We start from the raw sequence: 15,938 nt of genomic DNA, 5'->3' as shown, positions 1-15,938 counted from the left end.
TGTGGATGTTTATCGACTACCTACCCACACATGGAGTTGGCACCAACATCCAGAAGCAACTCCCAGTGCTCTCCACATTTCAATACTCTCAAATGCCCCTTCCATAATTTTCCAACATGGTGAGGGAGTTTCACTATGAGGTAGCACGAGAGAGAGAGAGAGAGAGAGAGAGAGAGAGAGCTTGAAAAATAATTGTAGTTGTTGAAGGGGTTGAGGAGGGAAGATGAGCGTGGAACAGGATGATGACAACATATTTTTCTAATAACACTCCCCCCACTCCCTTAGCGCCAGGGGAGGTCCTCTTAAATAGCCATTGCAGTGTAGCCTCAACTATCATGGAATCTGTAGTATACATCATGCAATGTGTGTGCAATTTCTTGGTCAAGTAGTCAAAGATATCACAGGAGTGAATGTCAGGCCCTGTGTGGTATTTCGCGGTCCCTGGAGCTTTCAAAGTAGTCAAAGATCTCATGCGATTGAATGTCAAGCCCGATGGCAATTAGATCTCTATTGGATAGATTTGATAGCTTAGAATCTATGAACAATTATTACCTTGCAATCATTGCGACAAGATAAGAGAGGGGCTCTAATTGAGAGTCAAACAAGGGGCTCTAATCGTGTTGTAGTGATGGGATAACGAATCTTAATATGAGAGGAACTGTGAAGTTTTGGTAAGTTCAAGCAGTAGTAGAGCAACTGAAAGGACGTGATGTATTTTTCTCTAAGGCAATCTCCAAGAGCATGTTAACCAAATTGAATAATTGCATGGATGGAAAATCCTAATTGTCATCTCAATCCGCTGGAGTTGCAATGCACATGATGCCATCTACCCTCAAAGAGATTTTTGAGTAATATGAGAAGAAGATGTCTTAGAAGGTGTCTTTTCTACAAGAGAACGCTACCAATGCAACAAAGGCAGCACAACTTGAGAAAATTCTCAAGGAAGGTGCAGAAGCCAAGGTAGAGGAGGCATAAGCGAGGGCCTTGTTAGCACACAAGAGCAAGCTGAGGCCACTATAAAAATGGTCGACATGGAAAGGCATAGAAGAGAAAAAGAAGAGAAACGCATGAAGGAGCCCTAAGATAGGCTCAAAGACGTGAGAAGTGACGGGGACATGGCAGACAAGGAGCTGGAAATGATGCAAAAGGAGCTTGAAGATTAGAGAGCTGAAAAGGAGGGTCTTTACAAACGGCTCTGCAACATGCATAATGCATTAAACATTGAAAAAGACCAGATGATGGAGGAGTTGCCACCCTATGGACGTTTTTTGCTTTGGGGTGTTTGTGCATACAAAATCGCTATGTAGAGAATGCCGTTTTTTGCCATTGCCCAAGTCATGGATAGATCAAATCTACCTACTTGCTACAACTATCTACGATGAGAAAGTAGATGCTACAGCTCAATTTGCCATTTGGGCAAAAGATGAAAAAGACAAGGAGCTCAAATTGAAGAAGGCCAAGACCGAGCCTGACTGCAAGGAAAAGGAGCCTCAAGGGAGGAGCCAGCCCGCTTCAAGAAAGGAGCAAGAAGGGTTGAGCTTGCAACCAGGAAGCTCAAATCAAGGAAAGAGGAAGTAGCATGAAGGGAGGGGCTGGGACCCTACAGGAAGGAACCAACCCCATTCTGGAAAGGAGCAAGGAGGGTTGAGCCTGCAATTAGGGAGCTCAACAAGGAGTCCTTGAGATGTAATCTGAAGGAAAAGAATCTTTGAGATGTAATCTATGTAATCTGTGTGTAATCTATTGAAGTGTTAATCTTCTCTAGGGTTTACTTGGGCAATGTTTTCTTAGCTATGTGACTAGATAGTGTCCTTTGATCCATGCTAAGGACCATAATGTGAGACGAAAGATTTAGATTAGATCACTAATGTGAGATTGAAATATTTTGATTAGTCAACTAATGTGAGACAAAAGATTTCAATCAGACAACTAATGTGAGAGAAAAGATTTCGATTAGAAACCTAACATGAGACTAAAGAATGAGAAGGTCAAGCTCAATGAACTCAAATATTTTGATTAGACAACTAACATGAGACTGAAGAATGAGAAAGTCGAGCTCAATGAACTCTCTCCCTGTTTAAGTGCAGTGCAAACACAACGAAGAGCCCATTATGAAATCTAGCCCCAAAACTCTATACACCCATCCAAATTCTATACAGCAATCCACCTACTGCAAATCTATGGCAATCTAAAAGACTTTGGAATGCTTTTGTTCTATTTGAAAACGATGTTGGACAACTTCCTCGTAGAAACAGACATGGAGAAGAAGAAGGGAAATAGCTGCAAGGAGGACATGCTTCGGTGGTGGGTGTATTACTTGGAGTCAGCACATAGACGATGAATATTAATTTCCCTAGCTATTCTTTTTCCTACTCCTTTAAGGTACTTGTCAAGCTCATGGTATAGGTTTATTTTGGCAAGACATGATAGAGGCGCGAAGATGTATAGAGTGCAAAGACTAGGATGAAGAGGACCCCCATCAAAAGGAGGAGTAACTATGGGCATATAAGTTGGCACAGTCAAGTAAGCAGTGTGTAATTCGAGTGTGTGAAGAGGTCTTTCATTGTGCATCAGACTGCCTAAAGAGTTTGGAGATGCATTAGGAAAAAAGGGAGCTCATTTTGGGGCCCTGAGAGAAATTCACGATTTTTTTCATTCTTCTTTCCTCTAGACCAATAAAATATGACATAACCCCACTGACTCTGGAACGTGCCAAAACTCTCAGAAAGGATTTTAAAACGTAAAAAATGCCACCCCGGAGACTCGAAAAAGGCCAAAAAGGCCCAAAAAGCAACTCGTACAAATGAAGGTCCAACTTGTCAAATCGCTTTCATTTGTATGGGTTGCTTTTCGGGACTTTTTGGCCTTTTTTGAGCCTCCAGCGGGGCATTTTTGGCATTTCAAAAGCCTTTCCATGGGTTTTGGCCCACGGTCCAACTTGTGAATTCGCTTTCATTTGTATGGGTTGCTTTTTGAGCTTCCAGGGGGTTGTTTTTGACGTTTCAAAAGCCTTTCAGGGGGTTTTGGCCCGCTTCAGACATGCCAATGATGTTAGAAATACCAAATTCTACACCGTATGTTATATTTAATAAAGTAGCTCAAGTATCCTCATTGAATGCAAACTCAACTGCATTTCTTTTTTCCTTTTTAAGAAATTTTTAACATTATGTTGGCTCTCCTTTGATTGGTGGAGGGCTATTTTCTTTCTTGGCTAAAAGGCCCCAAAATGAGCTCCCTTTTTTCCTAATGCTTGCTTTAGAGAGGCTGATAAGATAGTTGGGAGTTTGGAATTTCCTTGAGCCACAAAATGTCATATTTTGAAAAAATACAAATCTTGCATACATTTCTTGGATGTGGACTTTCTCATGGTGCTTGTAATACCTAATTTTGTGTTGACTTGCTTCCATGTTAATACTTAAATGTTTTAAGGAGCTCGATGGTTGAAATCTGATGATTAATGATAACCAGTCTAAAGGGGGCTATTTTAATAGCACTGTGCAACAAATTTTAGGGTAGCACGATAGCAGTGTAGGGATAGCACGGTAGTAGTGCATGATAAGTTATCGCCAACATGGTGGTTGGTTGCACTAGGATATTGACAGCCACCAACGTGGTGGTTTGCTTCTATTATTACAAGATGAATGGATTTGTGGATGTGTGGATTCGTTATATGGGAAACTAGCACGGTGGTTGTTGGGATATACTAAAAATAAGCATGGGATGGAAACAGTCTAAAGGGGACCGTTTTAGTATATCACTGTGCAATAAATTTTAGGATAGCATGGCAGCAGTTTAGGGATAGCATAGTAGTAGTGCAAGATAAGTGATTGCCTACACGGTGGTTGGTTGCACTAGGATATTAACAGCCACCAGTGCGGTGGTTTGCTTATATTATTACAAGATGAATGGATTTGTGGATGTGTGGATTCATGATGGGAAACCAACACGGTGGTTGTTGGGATATACTAAAAAAAAGCATGGGATTTATCGTTTGGGATTTACAAAAACAATTTAATAAAACTAGCACAGTGGTTATTTGGGATCTACTAAAAAGAAGCATAAATACAAATTCCATTTTCTAAGACAAGTGGAATATTGTTTCCTTGCAATGAAACTACATTTTCTTAGTACTATCTTAGTCGTCCTTGTCCACCACTCCAAGACACCCCAAGCTATGCTCATGCGTGTTTAAATCCAATTTGAGGACACTCTTGCCCTTCATTCATTGTGGCACATGTTAATAGCTCTTACTAGATGAAAGTACACACATGTTTGTGGACTCTTGTGTAGCAGTTTGTAATAGCGGCCTCTCTTGGATATTTTTTTGTACCAAAAAGCTCAGACTACTACATCCCACTTCTCATAGGTTGTTCCCCAATTATCCTTAAATGTTTCCTTAACCTCGTGCTTAGATTTTTGTGCATTGCAACAAAAATTATGGGTCATGATCTTCCTCGTTCTTCCTAGATGTTGCAACAACTACAAAGTTATCCCCCTCTTCCAGACAGTCATTCAGGTAATCAAAACTCTCCTCAAACTGTGGCAAGTCATTTGTGTCTCCAATATTTGTTACTCCATCTGAACGTAGAGGGAAAAATTGAACTTGCTCCCTTGTCTTCATAGTTGCAATGTTCTCACAATGGTCATCATTCCCTATGATGCATGCACTGCAGAAACAAGATAGTTTTCTTGTTTTAATCAGTTGGTTGTTTGAAAAGCCCCATATGCTGTGCAGACCAAGAACTCCGGCTTTAATTTTCTTGCAATTGTGCTAGATTCTCCTTTCCACTTCATCCACTCTCACTTCACGAAACACTCTGCATACTATAGTATTCTTAAACCTTTGTTTACTATATGTTGAATGCGTGCCTGTGGAGAGGTTGGTTGTAAGCCATGTTACAGCATCAAGGCACATCTTGAATTGCTTATCCTACCAACTGGCCATGAAATTGTGAAGCACATATTTTGGGATGGATTGAACCACATGACCTATAAGCTCCCTTGGCTGGGTGCTCTTATATGATAGTAGCCATCTGTCTTTATCGGATCCTTCAACATTGACATTTTAAAATCTCCTCCATTTTAGAGCAACATAGTGGTCTTCCCTCATTTCATTTGGACAAACATTAAATGTCTTTTTTTTCAGCTTCGAATTGCAATGCTTGCATGCGCCACGAACACATTCAATCCGGTGCCACTCGCGGTCTCCCTTTGGACAAACCATTGGCTCCCACAGAGACCTTAGGCTATAAAACTTGCCCTCCCTTACAACACACAATGAGGATCCAGGTGGCCTACAGAGTGTGCATGCATTGGGGAGGCATGGGCATTGATCCCCATGGAGCAATGCTCCAACACGACCAGATCTCAATCATTCATAGTTTTCCGGTGGGCCAAGTCAAAGTCTATGTGTGTTTTACAACTACAACAATCTTGTCTTTGAGTTACCAAGGCTTATAATGCTGAAAGCTCCTTTGCCCAATTGAAATGTCTGAATTTTGATCCATAAACTTGAGATACAACTCCATATGCTACTGACCCAACATGCAGGAATAACAGAACAGTGAGCCCCCCCTTTTCCTACTAAAATAAAACAAAACACAGTCTAATTAAAGTATGTAATGAAGAAAAAAAATCTGCAAGCACCACACTGGTTTAGGACAATCACAATTTCAATCACAAGACTGGTTTGGGACACGTTTAGTATAGTCAACCATTGGGCTAGTTTAGGACATGTTTAGGACAGTCAACCATCGGGCTAGTTTAGGACCATCACAATTTCAAACACCGGGATGGTTTAAGACATTGTCATAATTTCAACCACTGGGATGGTTTAGCTTGACGATCTTAACTTCACATATTAGACAATAACAAGTATATTGCTTTTCATTTATGAATTTCATAATCAGAAAATAACAATATATTGCTTTTCATTTCTGAATTTCACAATTTCAATCACAATTCGTCAATAACTGCTTGCTGTTTATCATGAACCGGGGTTTAGGACAATCACATTAAGTCCAAGCCATCCCGGTCTAAAAATTGTGGACCCGAATAGTAGGAAACTAAATTTAACGAATTTAAGTACTGAGAAAAACAATAATTTCAACCACTGAGCTAGTCAATAACTAATGTCTATTCAACCATGTTGGTTGAGGACAATCACATAAGTAGTGATTGAGCTAAAGCAGCTAGCATTGCATGATGTTCCAACCATCGGGATGGTTTAGTAAAATAACAATATATTGTGAAATATATTGCTGTTAATTTTTGCTCAACCACACAATCGGGCTGGAAAATAAGTAATGTCTGTTCAACCACACTAGTTCAAGACAATCACATAACTGGTGATTGAGCTGAACCAACCTACGGTTACATGATGTTCCAACCACCGGGTTGGTATAGGACAATCACATTTAGTCCAAGCTTGGTTTAATCGGGCTGGTTTAGGCACCATTGACCTACATTGTATCTAGCATGTGTATGATGTGCACCTCAAACACCTTGCGTCCCATCTGCTTCTTACATATGTCCTTTCTATTTGGAGAAACTCTCGTATTTTTGTGCCAAAATTTCGTCACTGTAGCAATGACTTTTACACTTGGGGTGTCTCTCCTTTTCTTGCGTTCTGTTGAAGCCCATAAACTTCTTGGATCGAGATGATCGTGCATTGCTTCTGCTCTACGTTCAACCATTGGAGCCATGTTGGTCCTTCTGACTGATAACATCTTTGACATTGTGTGCCCAAGCTGTTTCACCTTAGTTTCAGGTGACACCAACATAGCTAATGTCTCCCTCTTTGCAGCTAGTTGATCTAAGATGTGCACCACTTTCACTTTCGATAGGCCATTTCTCATGTTCTACTCCTACCTCCAAACCAGATGCTTGCTTGCTAGGTCAATGTTTGTGGTCATGGATCAGCTCATAGATGGGCTCCTTGGATTCAAAATCTTTGCTCTCTATCGCCAAGGATTTAGAATCAATGTGCTGATGCCTCGAGGAATTTGCTACATGTGGTACCTCAGGTCATCATTAGAGCATCTTCAAAACTTGTTCACTCGAGTGTTGGTGTAGTAGTCAGATGCCATCTCACCATGCAAGGGGCCTAACTATTGTTAAGGGCCCTTTGCTATTGCAACCATTCACATCAACTATCCATATATTCCTAGTCCAAAAGTCATCCTAGACATTCTATTCTACCAATTCCTATTGCCTCAACACAGATGTTCTTATCTCTTGGTTGCCTACATGTGGCATCATTTCGAGCATGCATTGGACATTGGCCAAGGCTTGAAGGATACTATAGGTTGTTGGGTTATACTCCTCTATCTAAACACTAGTTATCACGAAATAAAGTCTTTAAATTGATGTCAACTGATTGGACATATATTTTGTAATAATAAACTACACCAAGAAACTATGATAACTAACTACTGGAGTGCCCCCCGAGGTATTTGAAAGTAATTAAATAATGTTAATATTATAAGTAAAGATTTGATTTTTCATACATTGATATATGTTGTCTCTTGTTTACAAGACCCTGCACAAGAAAATGAGGAAGAAGATGAGGAAGAAGGAGGCAGAGAAGGGAGCACAAAGGGAGTGTAGAAGGGAGTGAGGACGTGGAGAACTTAGATTAGTCAGAGAAGTAGTGCTAGCTACTCTTTTTTGTACTTAAAGCCACTAGCTTGGCTTCGTGCCTCTTGTATATACACTCCTCTTATTTTTGGTACTTGAAGCCACAAGACGTGGCTTAGCTTCGTGCTATATGTACATACAACCATTACCTAGGCACCACTAGTATTTTCCCACATTAAGATGATGAGGTTTTTGTCTATAGTAGACTTTGCTTGCATTAGCTAGGCATTGGTATTTTTTCCCATTAAGATGATGAGGTTTTTGTCTATAGTGTTGTGTGAAACTGTGTCTGGTTTGGAATTCTATCTAACTTTGCTCATTTTCCCTACACTTGACTTGTTATTAGTTTTAGTGGTCATATTATGAAACCCCCTCTTTTTTTCTTAAACTTGATTTACTAATGACCACCAAGTCCCATATCTCTTCATGACTCTTCTAAGAACTTTCTTACTCCAGCCTTGGGAACATAAAGCAAAGTAGCCTACATGAGGATCAACCTAACAAAATTACTACATACTTGCCATGTAGGTCTTTTAATATAGATAGTTGCATTCTCGAGTAAATGGAGTAACTCACTAGAGTTATATGATGTCAAGTGGTCTAATGAGAAAATTGGTAGGCTACTATTTCATGCCATGCCATTGTTCAATAAGTCATCATTGAGTTGATTGCAAATATAATTAACGCGTTTCTTTTTTCTTTGTGCACCATATGATGGAATTTGAAGGCGACTTGATGTAGGTTAGAGATCATTCCACATACTAGGGGAATTATACATGCAAAATCTAGAGAGGCAAACAATAGCCATTCTCGAGTCGAAGGCTCCTTGATGTAGTTTAGTCTTTAGAGCTCATCCCACATAAGCAAATTATATCCTCAAAATCTAAAGAGGCCAGAGATGTTCCCATGAGCTGCTTTGTATGATGTTCATTATATAGTGTTCAAAATGAGTGCTTTTACAATAGAGGGCCAAGGTAATGGGGATGAGGGAAGGAGGGAGGTGAAGGAAGGAAAAGGGGAGAAGGGCCTAAAATTCAATGGAATAAGCCTTGTTTTCCCAGTGACAAGCTTTGTGCTAGTATCAAAAATTTCCATTTACAAAAAAAAAACTTACGTTTATATAAAAAATGAAAAATGTTCCACGAGACACCAAGAGTTTGCAAGGCATTGCAGGTGGTTGACAGAGAAACACAATGAAACCATGGCAAATTTAGGCACTTAAGGGGGACTAGGAGGAGGAGGAGGAGGAGCAGGAGGAGGGTGGGGGTGCATGATGGGGAAGCCAGGGGGGGGAAAGGTAGCGTGTAAGGGAGTGGCAAAAAGAGCAAAGGGACCCAAAATGTGAAGGAGGAACCCTAAAACGGGTGGGGGAAGGGATATGCTGGGAGAATATACGGGGGAATGAGAGGCGACCCGGCGGATAAAGGGCGGGCAAAACGTTGACAAAAGTAAATAGGAATAATAGAGCCGATCTGGGAGATCTTATCCGTCCATTTTTATGCTCCTTTTCGTACGTTGTATTAATCGCCACATTGTTTCTATAAATTACGTTGCAGTGCACAAACCCATACTGCAGTCTCCTTGCCATGCACAGCTTGCACGTCTCACACTCTCTCCATAACCAATTACCTTCGCCCTCCTCCTCCTCCATCCATCCATCCATCGTCTCTTTCCAGCCCTCGCTTCCTTCGCCTCTCAGGTATCTCCCTCCTCCTCCTCCTCGCCCTTCGTTCTTTCACCGCATTCTGACATGCACATTACTCTTATCGTTTATCTGCTCCTTCACCTCATTCCGCCCTTCCATCGACTCCCCGTCTTACGTCATTCTCTGCTAGACGCCGCCGCCGACGGCAGCACGCAGGTTGTTGGAATAGCGGGGCCGGGAAGACAGCATGCACGTTGTTTGGATAGAGGGGATGGGGCGACTGACGACTGGGTTGAGGAGGGAGTAGGAGTGGCGCGGGGAGGTGATACACTGTGCAGGAGGAGGATGCTGCATGCAGAGAGCCGGGAGTGGAAAAGGCCCCACGCAGCAAGCGCGTTGTTTGTATAGAGGGGATGGGACGGCTGAAGTCGGGTCGGCAGCAAGCCTCATTTTTTGAATAGAGGGGATGGGAAGGCTGAAGACGGTTCGAGGAGGGAGTAGGAGTGGTGCATGAGGTTGATGCGGGGAGGTAATTGGGCTGTGGATGAGGATGCTGCGTGCAGAGAGGGAGTGGAATAGGCCCCTCTCCTCAAACAACCCTGCCTTCCCTTTCTTGTAGAACCTGCTCCATGTCTAACCTTTCTCGAAATTGTCGGTTCTTCAAGAATTTGCTTGTCGGTCTCAAGAATTTGCTTGTCGGTCTTAACCTCTCTTGAAAGTTTTTATCCGCCCTTTAGGAATGTTTTTTGTCGTTCCGCCTTGATGTAGTCCGCCTTTTCGTCTGTATGTTATTAGTGTTGGACCTTAAACAACCTCCTCGCTGCCCATGATTAACCTGCTTCTGAATCCTTTCTACCTTCGCAGGTGATCTCAAATGGACGGGCGACATTTGGAGGTTCTATCTGCTTTGGACAAGGCCAAGACTCAATGGTACCACTTTACGGCGATCATCATTGCAGGGATGGGTTTCTTTACGGATGCCTATGATCTGTTTTGCATCTCTACGGTGACCAAGCTGCTAGGTCGTCTCTACTATTACAATCCAGCCACCAAGAAGCCTGGAACCTTACCACCTAATGTGTCTGCTGCTGTGAACGGAGTCGCCCTATGTGGGACTTTGGCCGGGCAGCTCTTTTTCGGCTGGCTTGGTGACAAGATGGGGAGGAAGAAAGTTTACGGGCTGACTCTTATGCTAATGGTCGTTTGCGCGATATGTTCCGGGCTGTCATTTGGCAGCACTGCAAAGTCGACAATGACGACCCTTTGCTTCTTCAGGTTCTGGCTCGGCTTCGGTATTGGCGGTGACTATCCTCTATCAGCCACCATCATGTCGGAATATGCAAACAAGCGCACTCGCGGTGCCTTCATCGCTGCTGTGTTTGCTATGCAAGGTACTGGAGTACTTTCCGGAGCTGCAGTGTCTATCATTGTCGCTGCTATATTCAACAATGCCTACCCACGTCCACCTTTCAACCAGGCACCGATTGAATCGACTCCCCCTCAAGCAGACTTCGTATGGCGAATCATTTTTATGGTCGGTGCCATTCCGGCTCTAATGACATACTATTGGCGTATGAGAATGCCTGAGACTGCCCGTTACACCGCTTTGATAGAAGGAAATGCCAAACAGGCTGCATTAGATATGACCAAAGTGATGTCTGTAGAATTTGCAGCAGAGCAGGAAAAAGTGGACAGATTGAGGGCTACAGATAACTTTGGTTTGTTTTCTGTAAAATTTGCCAAGAGGCATGGTCTTCATCTTCTAGGCACCTGCTCCACGTGGTTCTTGTTGGATATTGCATTCTATAGCCAGAATCTCTTCCAAAAGGACGTCTTCACAGCCGTAGGATGGCTACCTAAAGCCGGGACGATGAGTGCTTTGGAGGAAGTATTCAAAATCGCTAGAGCTCAGGCGCTTGTTGCCTTGTGTTCCACAGTTCCTGGCTACTGGTTTACTGTTGCCACCATTGATTACCTCGGCAGATTTTTCATCCAGCTAATGGGATTCGCCATGATGACAGCCTTCATGTTTGGACTCTCTATTCCTTACTATAGCCTCCGGGATGGTCATCACACGACTTTCATTGTCCTCTACGGTTTTACCTTCTTCTTCGCTAATTTTGGACCCAATAGCACAACCTTCATCGTCCCTGCAGAGATCTTTCCTGCGAGGCTGAGAAGTACATGCCATGGTATCTCTGCCGCAGCTGGGAAAGCTGGTGCCATTGTAGGAGCATTTGGGTTTCTGTATGCTGCTCAAAGCTCCACTCAAGGGCAACAGGACGCTGGGTATCCCACTGGTGTTGGCGTGAGAACGGCTCTCATCATGCTCGCTGTTGTCAACGCACTAGGTTTTGTGTTCACCTTTCTGGTGCCCGAGACAAAGGGAAGATCGTTGGAAGATATATCTGGGGAGAACGACGATCTTGTTGCTGATGAACCTATATCCAGCGTCACCAGATCCCAAAACAGAACCGCACCTGAAGCTGCGGTCACCGAGATCTGAAGCGATGTCTCTTGACAGGAATTGGATACAAATTTGGAAGATAAATTCAGGCGAGTGCTGATCGGAGATTCGCAACAAACATTCGTCCTAAAGTTTGCTGGGATTAGTTATAAGTTTTCTCTATTTCAATATGTTGCAAGTTTTCTTGTGTGACAACTTGAATATGACAATACTCTGTACGGATGTGCAAGACACCATGCTGATATGCCAATAGTTCAAATATTCTCAAAGTATGCTGTTCTGTAGCGGTAGAATATTATAAGAAGACAAGTCCAGGTTTTAAGTATTTCAGAAACAGTGGTAGTATTTTAAACTACAAGAATTTAGCATTCTGTATTCAATTGCCAATAAAGATTTCAAGGTTCTCGATTGAAAACCTTGAAGTATCCGGTATTCATCAAAACATTTGCAAGCGACCTTGTGTATTGTGCATGGGAGGGCTCACACCTGTGTACCATCTGTGCATGCGAATGATGTCGTTGTCAACAAATTCTTTTCATTGTAAACTGTCTTCCACACACGTTCCCAGTCAACCCATTTGTCACAAACCAGAATTCAGCATTTAATAATGGATGGAATTCAAGTAATGCTCGTCCCAAAATAGTATAAAGATCACCTTGGGGATTTTTTCCCCTCCCGTTTACATATTTTTTCTGCGCACTCGTGACGCTTCTAAGACGTAGCATGTAAACACCTACTATTTTTCTTGCCGTTACATGACTTCACATTATGACTACTAGTAGCTTGACCCATCTTAGATATCTACCCCTTGATTACTAGTAGCAAGTGTAGCCTTGATATCTACCCCTTGTGACCTCTTTTGTTCTACTTTCTCTCCTATCTTCCTAGATCTCTGAGCACCCTTGGCTCCCTACCTCTCTCTAAATTCCCCTCATTACTTCATGATACCTCCCACCTTGCCTCTGGTCTCTCTGTCTTCATGACCTTCACTGTCTTCATGACCTTCACCCCCTCCCAAGAGTTGCTCCCATCGTTGCTCGAGCTCATTATCCCCTAGTCCTCACCTCCCCTCTCCTCATGGTTGTTCCTTCACCCTCCCTTCACCTCCCCTCTCCTTGTGGCTTCTCCCTCCACCCCACTTATCTACCCACTCCATGGGAAGGTATTTAATCAAAATCTCTCTCTCTCTCTCTCTCTATATATATATATATAAAAGATGTTATGTATATCATATATTACATCATATATATAAAATGATATATTATACAATACAATATGTAATATGTAATATATTAATATATTATATCGTATTAAATTAATACTATATAGTGTAGATGTAATATATTATATTTAATATATAATGAAATATATTATTATATAACATGTATATAATAAATATTAAGTAATATATAATATATTCATTCTCTCTCTCTCTCTCTCTCTCACACACACACACACACACGTGTGTGTGTGAGTGTGTATGTATATATATGTATCTATATATATGTGTGTGTGTGTGTGTGTGTGTATGTATATACATACATATATACATGCATACATATGTGTTTGTATATTTATATTATATATTTATGTAAATATACATATATATTATAAATGTCTCTCTATCTTGAGGGAGAGAGAGAGAGAGAGGGAGAATTTAGGTATGTATGTATAAATATCTAAATATAAATAAACACACATATATTTAGATATATTTATGTATAATATAAATAATATTTATAATAAATATAAATATATATAACTATAGATATTATATATATATATAGTCATATATAAAGATGAATAAATATTTATACTAAATATATTTATATCTATATCTACATTTATTTATATTTATATAAAATTTATATATCATATGTATATATATATATACACACAATAAATACCTTTAATAAATATCTATACATAGAGATATAATATTATATATATATACATACATATATAAGTACATACATATTTATACCGTGATGACTATGTACACATGGCTCCCCTCCTTGGTGATGTGTCTCCTCCCTGCTGACTTGGCAATTGCATGGTGTAAATAGATAGTTGCATGGCGCATGCCTATCTTCTTGGTTTGACCGTGGCCATTGCATGTAATCCCTTTTTAGGGTGCTTCAACGTAATGAATCATGCTCTTTGTCTTGAGCATTGTTATATCATCTTGGTTTGTGGGTGTTACGTCTTTCTTGGTGGAGACACCGGGTAGTGCACTCAAACATGGAGTATAGCCAGGTTGAAGCTTTGCAAGTCTCTTCTCCAGCGCATCAAATCTACACAGAGATGCTTGCAACACTATTGTCTAAATTGGTACAATCGAACATGCATGTGGCCAACTTAATGGCACACATCTCTTCACGATAGCTCACAAGTCTGGGTCACGACTTGCATATGCAACCCAAGCCATTAACTAGAGCAGCTGAAGACGGCATCTTTCTTTGGCTTGACCATTTCTCAAACTTTGCTGACTATCATAAGTGGTCTGATGCACAGAAGTAGAGGAAATCAAGCCCTCTTTCCAAGGCCTGGCAACAGCATGGTATCATCAACTTGTTGGTGATCACATCAAAGGCTCATGGCCTCATCTCTAGGCAGCTCTCACTACCACTTTTGGAAGTTGAGACACCGTCAAGAATGCTTTGACTCAATTAAAGGATTCCTATCACCTTTCGATAGAGACAGTCTCATAATTCGAAGTTAAATTGACACATCTGTTTCTTCAGGTGGATCCAAATATGATCGAGGACCTGAAGCTATTTTTCTTGTGGCCAAGATTGCGACCTACTATTTCGCAAAGAACTCAAGATCAAGGTCCGACATCTCTGAATGAAGCATTGTTGATAGCACAACGCATCGAATTCAACTCTTCAAAAGCTAGTGATAAGCTTTCGCCTCTTCCTCCTCTATTACTGATTCTGACTTCAAATCACATTAGCCAAAGAGGCCTCACCAGCCCAACCTAGGTGGGTTAAGCCCACATTTGAGCCCACCTCTCCCCCCATCAATGAGGGGAGGGGGCCGCTTTTTGAAATTTGAATTTCAAATTTTGAATCTCCCTCCCTCCCTCTCTCTCTCTCTCCCTCCCTCCCTCCCTCTCTCTCCCTCCCTCCTCCCTCCCTCCCTCCCTCCTCCTCCCTCTCCCTCTCCCTCCCTCCCCCTCCCTCCTCTCCCCTCCTCTGTCTTGCTCCTCCTCCTCCCTCCTCCCTCTCCCCCCCTCCTCCTCCTCCTTCTGGCTCCTCCTCCCTCCTATCCTCCTTCTCCAGCCGCCCAGGCTCCCTCTCCTCTACTCCTCCCTCCTGCAGAATCTCTCCCCTCCTCCTCCCTCCTGTAGCATCTCTCCCCTCCTCCTCCCTTCTGCAGCAGTTCCTTCCCTCCTGTCTACACCTGTCACTCTACTCTCCTCCTCCTCTTCCTCTTTCCCTCATTTGCTTCTCCTCCATCTTCCTTACTACTCTCTCCCTCTCACTGCTCCATCTTTGCCAGCTCTTCCCTACATTTTAGCATGCGTCATTGATACCTCTCTTTGAGTAGTCATGGCACCATTCAAGGACATATCCAACAAGTACGACGTGAACCTACAACTGGAGGCAGAGTATGCAAGCACACGCTCTTTGGGATATAGTGGAACTCCTCAAAGTGTGCTCCATAGTCTTCGATTGCAAGGGAAGAAGAATCTTGACCTTTGGGTGGATGGAAACTTGGAATGAGTACAAAAGTTGAAGGGAACACCTTTGGGACTGAAGGAGAGGAAAAGACAATTGCAATCTATGGATGTATTGTCAACCAATAGTGGTGCCCGAAAGAGGAGAATACGGGCTACAAGGTTAGTTCCCCAAATTTTCAATGAAATTTCTTACTCCAAAACATTTGTGGTGTTGCATTCTTTCCACTAAGACTCATTTTACTCTACTTTAGGAATTTCATGGGAGATATGATGGGAACAATGGAAATGGATGATAGTAATCCTTCATATGTTCTAAGAAGTTTAATAAACACAACATAGCAAAGCACCCATAGACGTGTGCACAGATGCGTTTATTGAACTAAATAAAAAACTTATGGGCACATCTATTTGCGCGTCTATTTTCACATCTGGAGACCCGTGTCTAATTACGTATCTATATATCAGACACACGCGCATATAGACGCGCACTTAGACGCATAAAT

General features: G+C 41.9%; 1 protein-coding gene across 1 annotated transcript; it reads left to right on the top strand.

The window, feature by feature from the left end:
• Positions 1–10,157: 10,157 nt before the first annotated feature.
• LOC147885482 (putative inorganic phosphate transporter 1-3) lies at positions 10,158–11,789 on the top strand. Its single transcript, XM_087397051.1, has one exon. It carries the CDS (start codon positions 10,158–10,160, stop codon positions 11,787–11,789), a length of 1,632 nt encoding a protein of 543 aa, XP_087253177.1.
• Positions 11,790–15,938: the final 4,149 nt, after the last annotated feature.

The sequence above is a fragment of the Dipteris shenzhenensis genome, chromosome 25, assembly GCF_047967505.1.
Source record: "Dipteris shenzhenensis isolate YYH24624 ecotype China chromosome 25, Dip_SZ_1.0, whole genome shotgun sequence".
NCBI lineage: Eukaryota > Viridiplantae > Streptophyta > Polypodiopsida > Gleicheniales > Dipteridaceae > Dipteris > Dipteris shenzhenensis.
Note: the sequence above shows the minus strand (reverse complement) of the source record. Positions and strands in the feature narration are given on the sequence as shown.

Excerpts from the sequence above, each read along its gene's own strand:
- LOC147885482 (XM_087397051.1), top strand. The coding sequence starts at position 10,158 with ATGGACGGGCGACATTTGGAGGTTCTATCTGCTTTGGACAAGGCCAAG.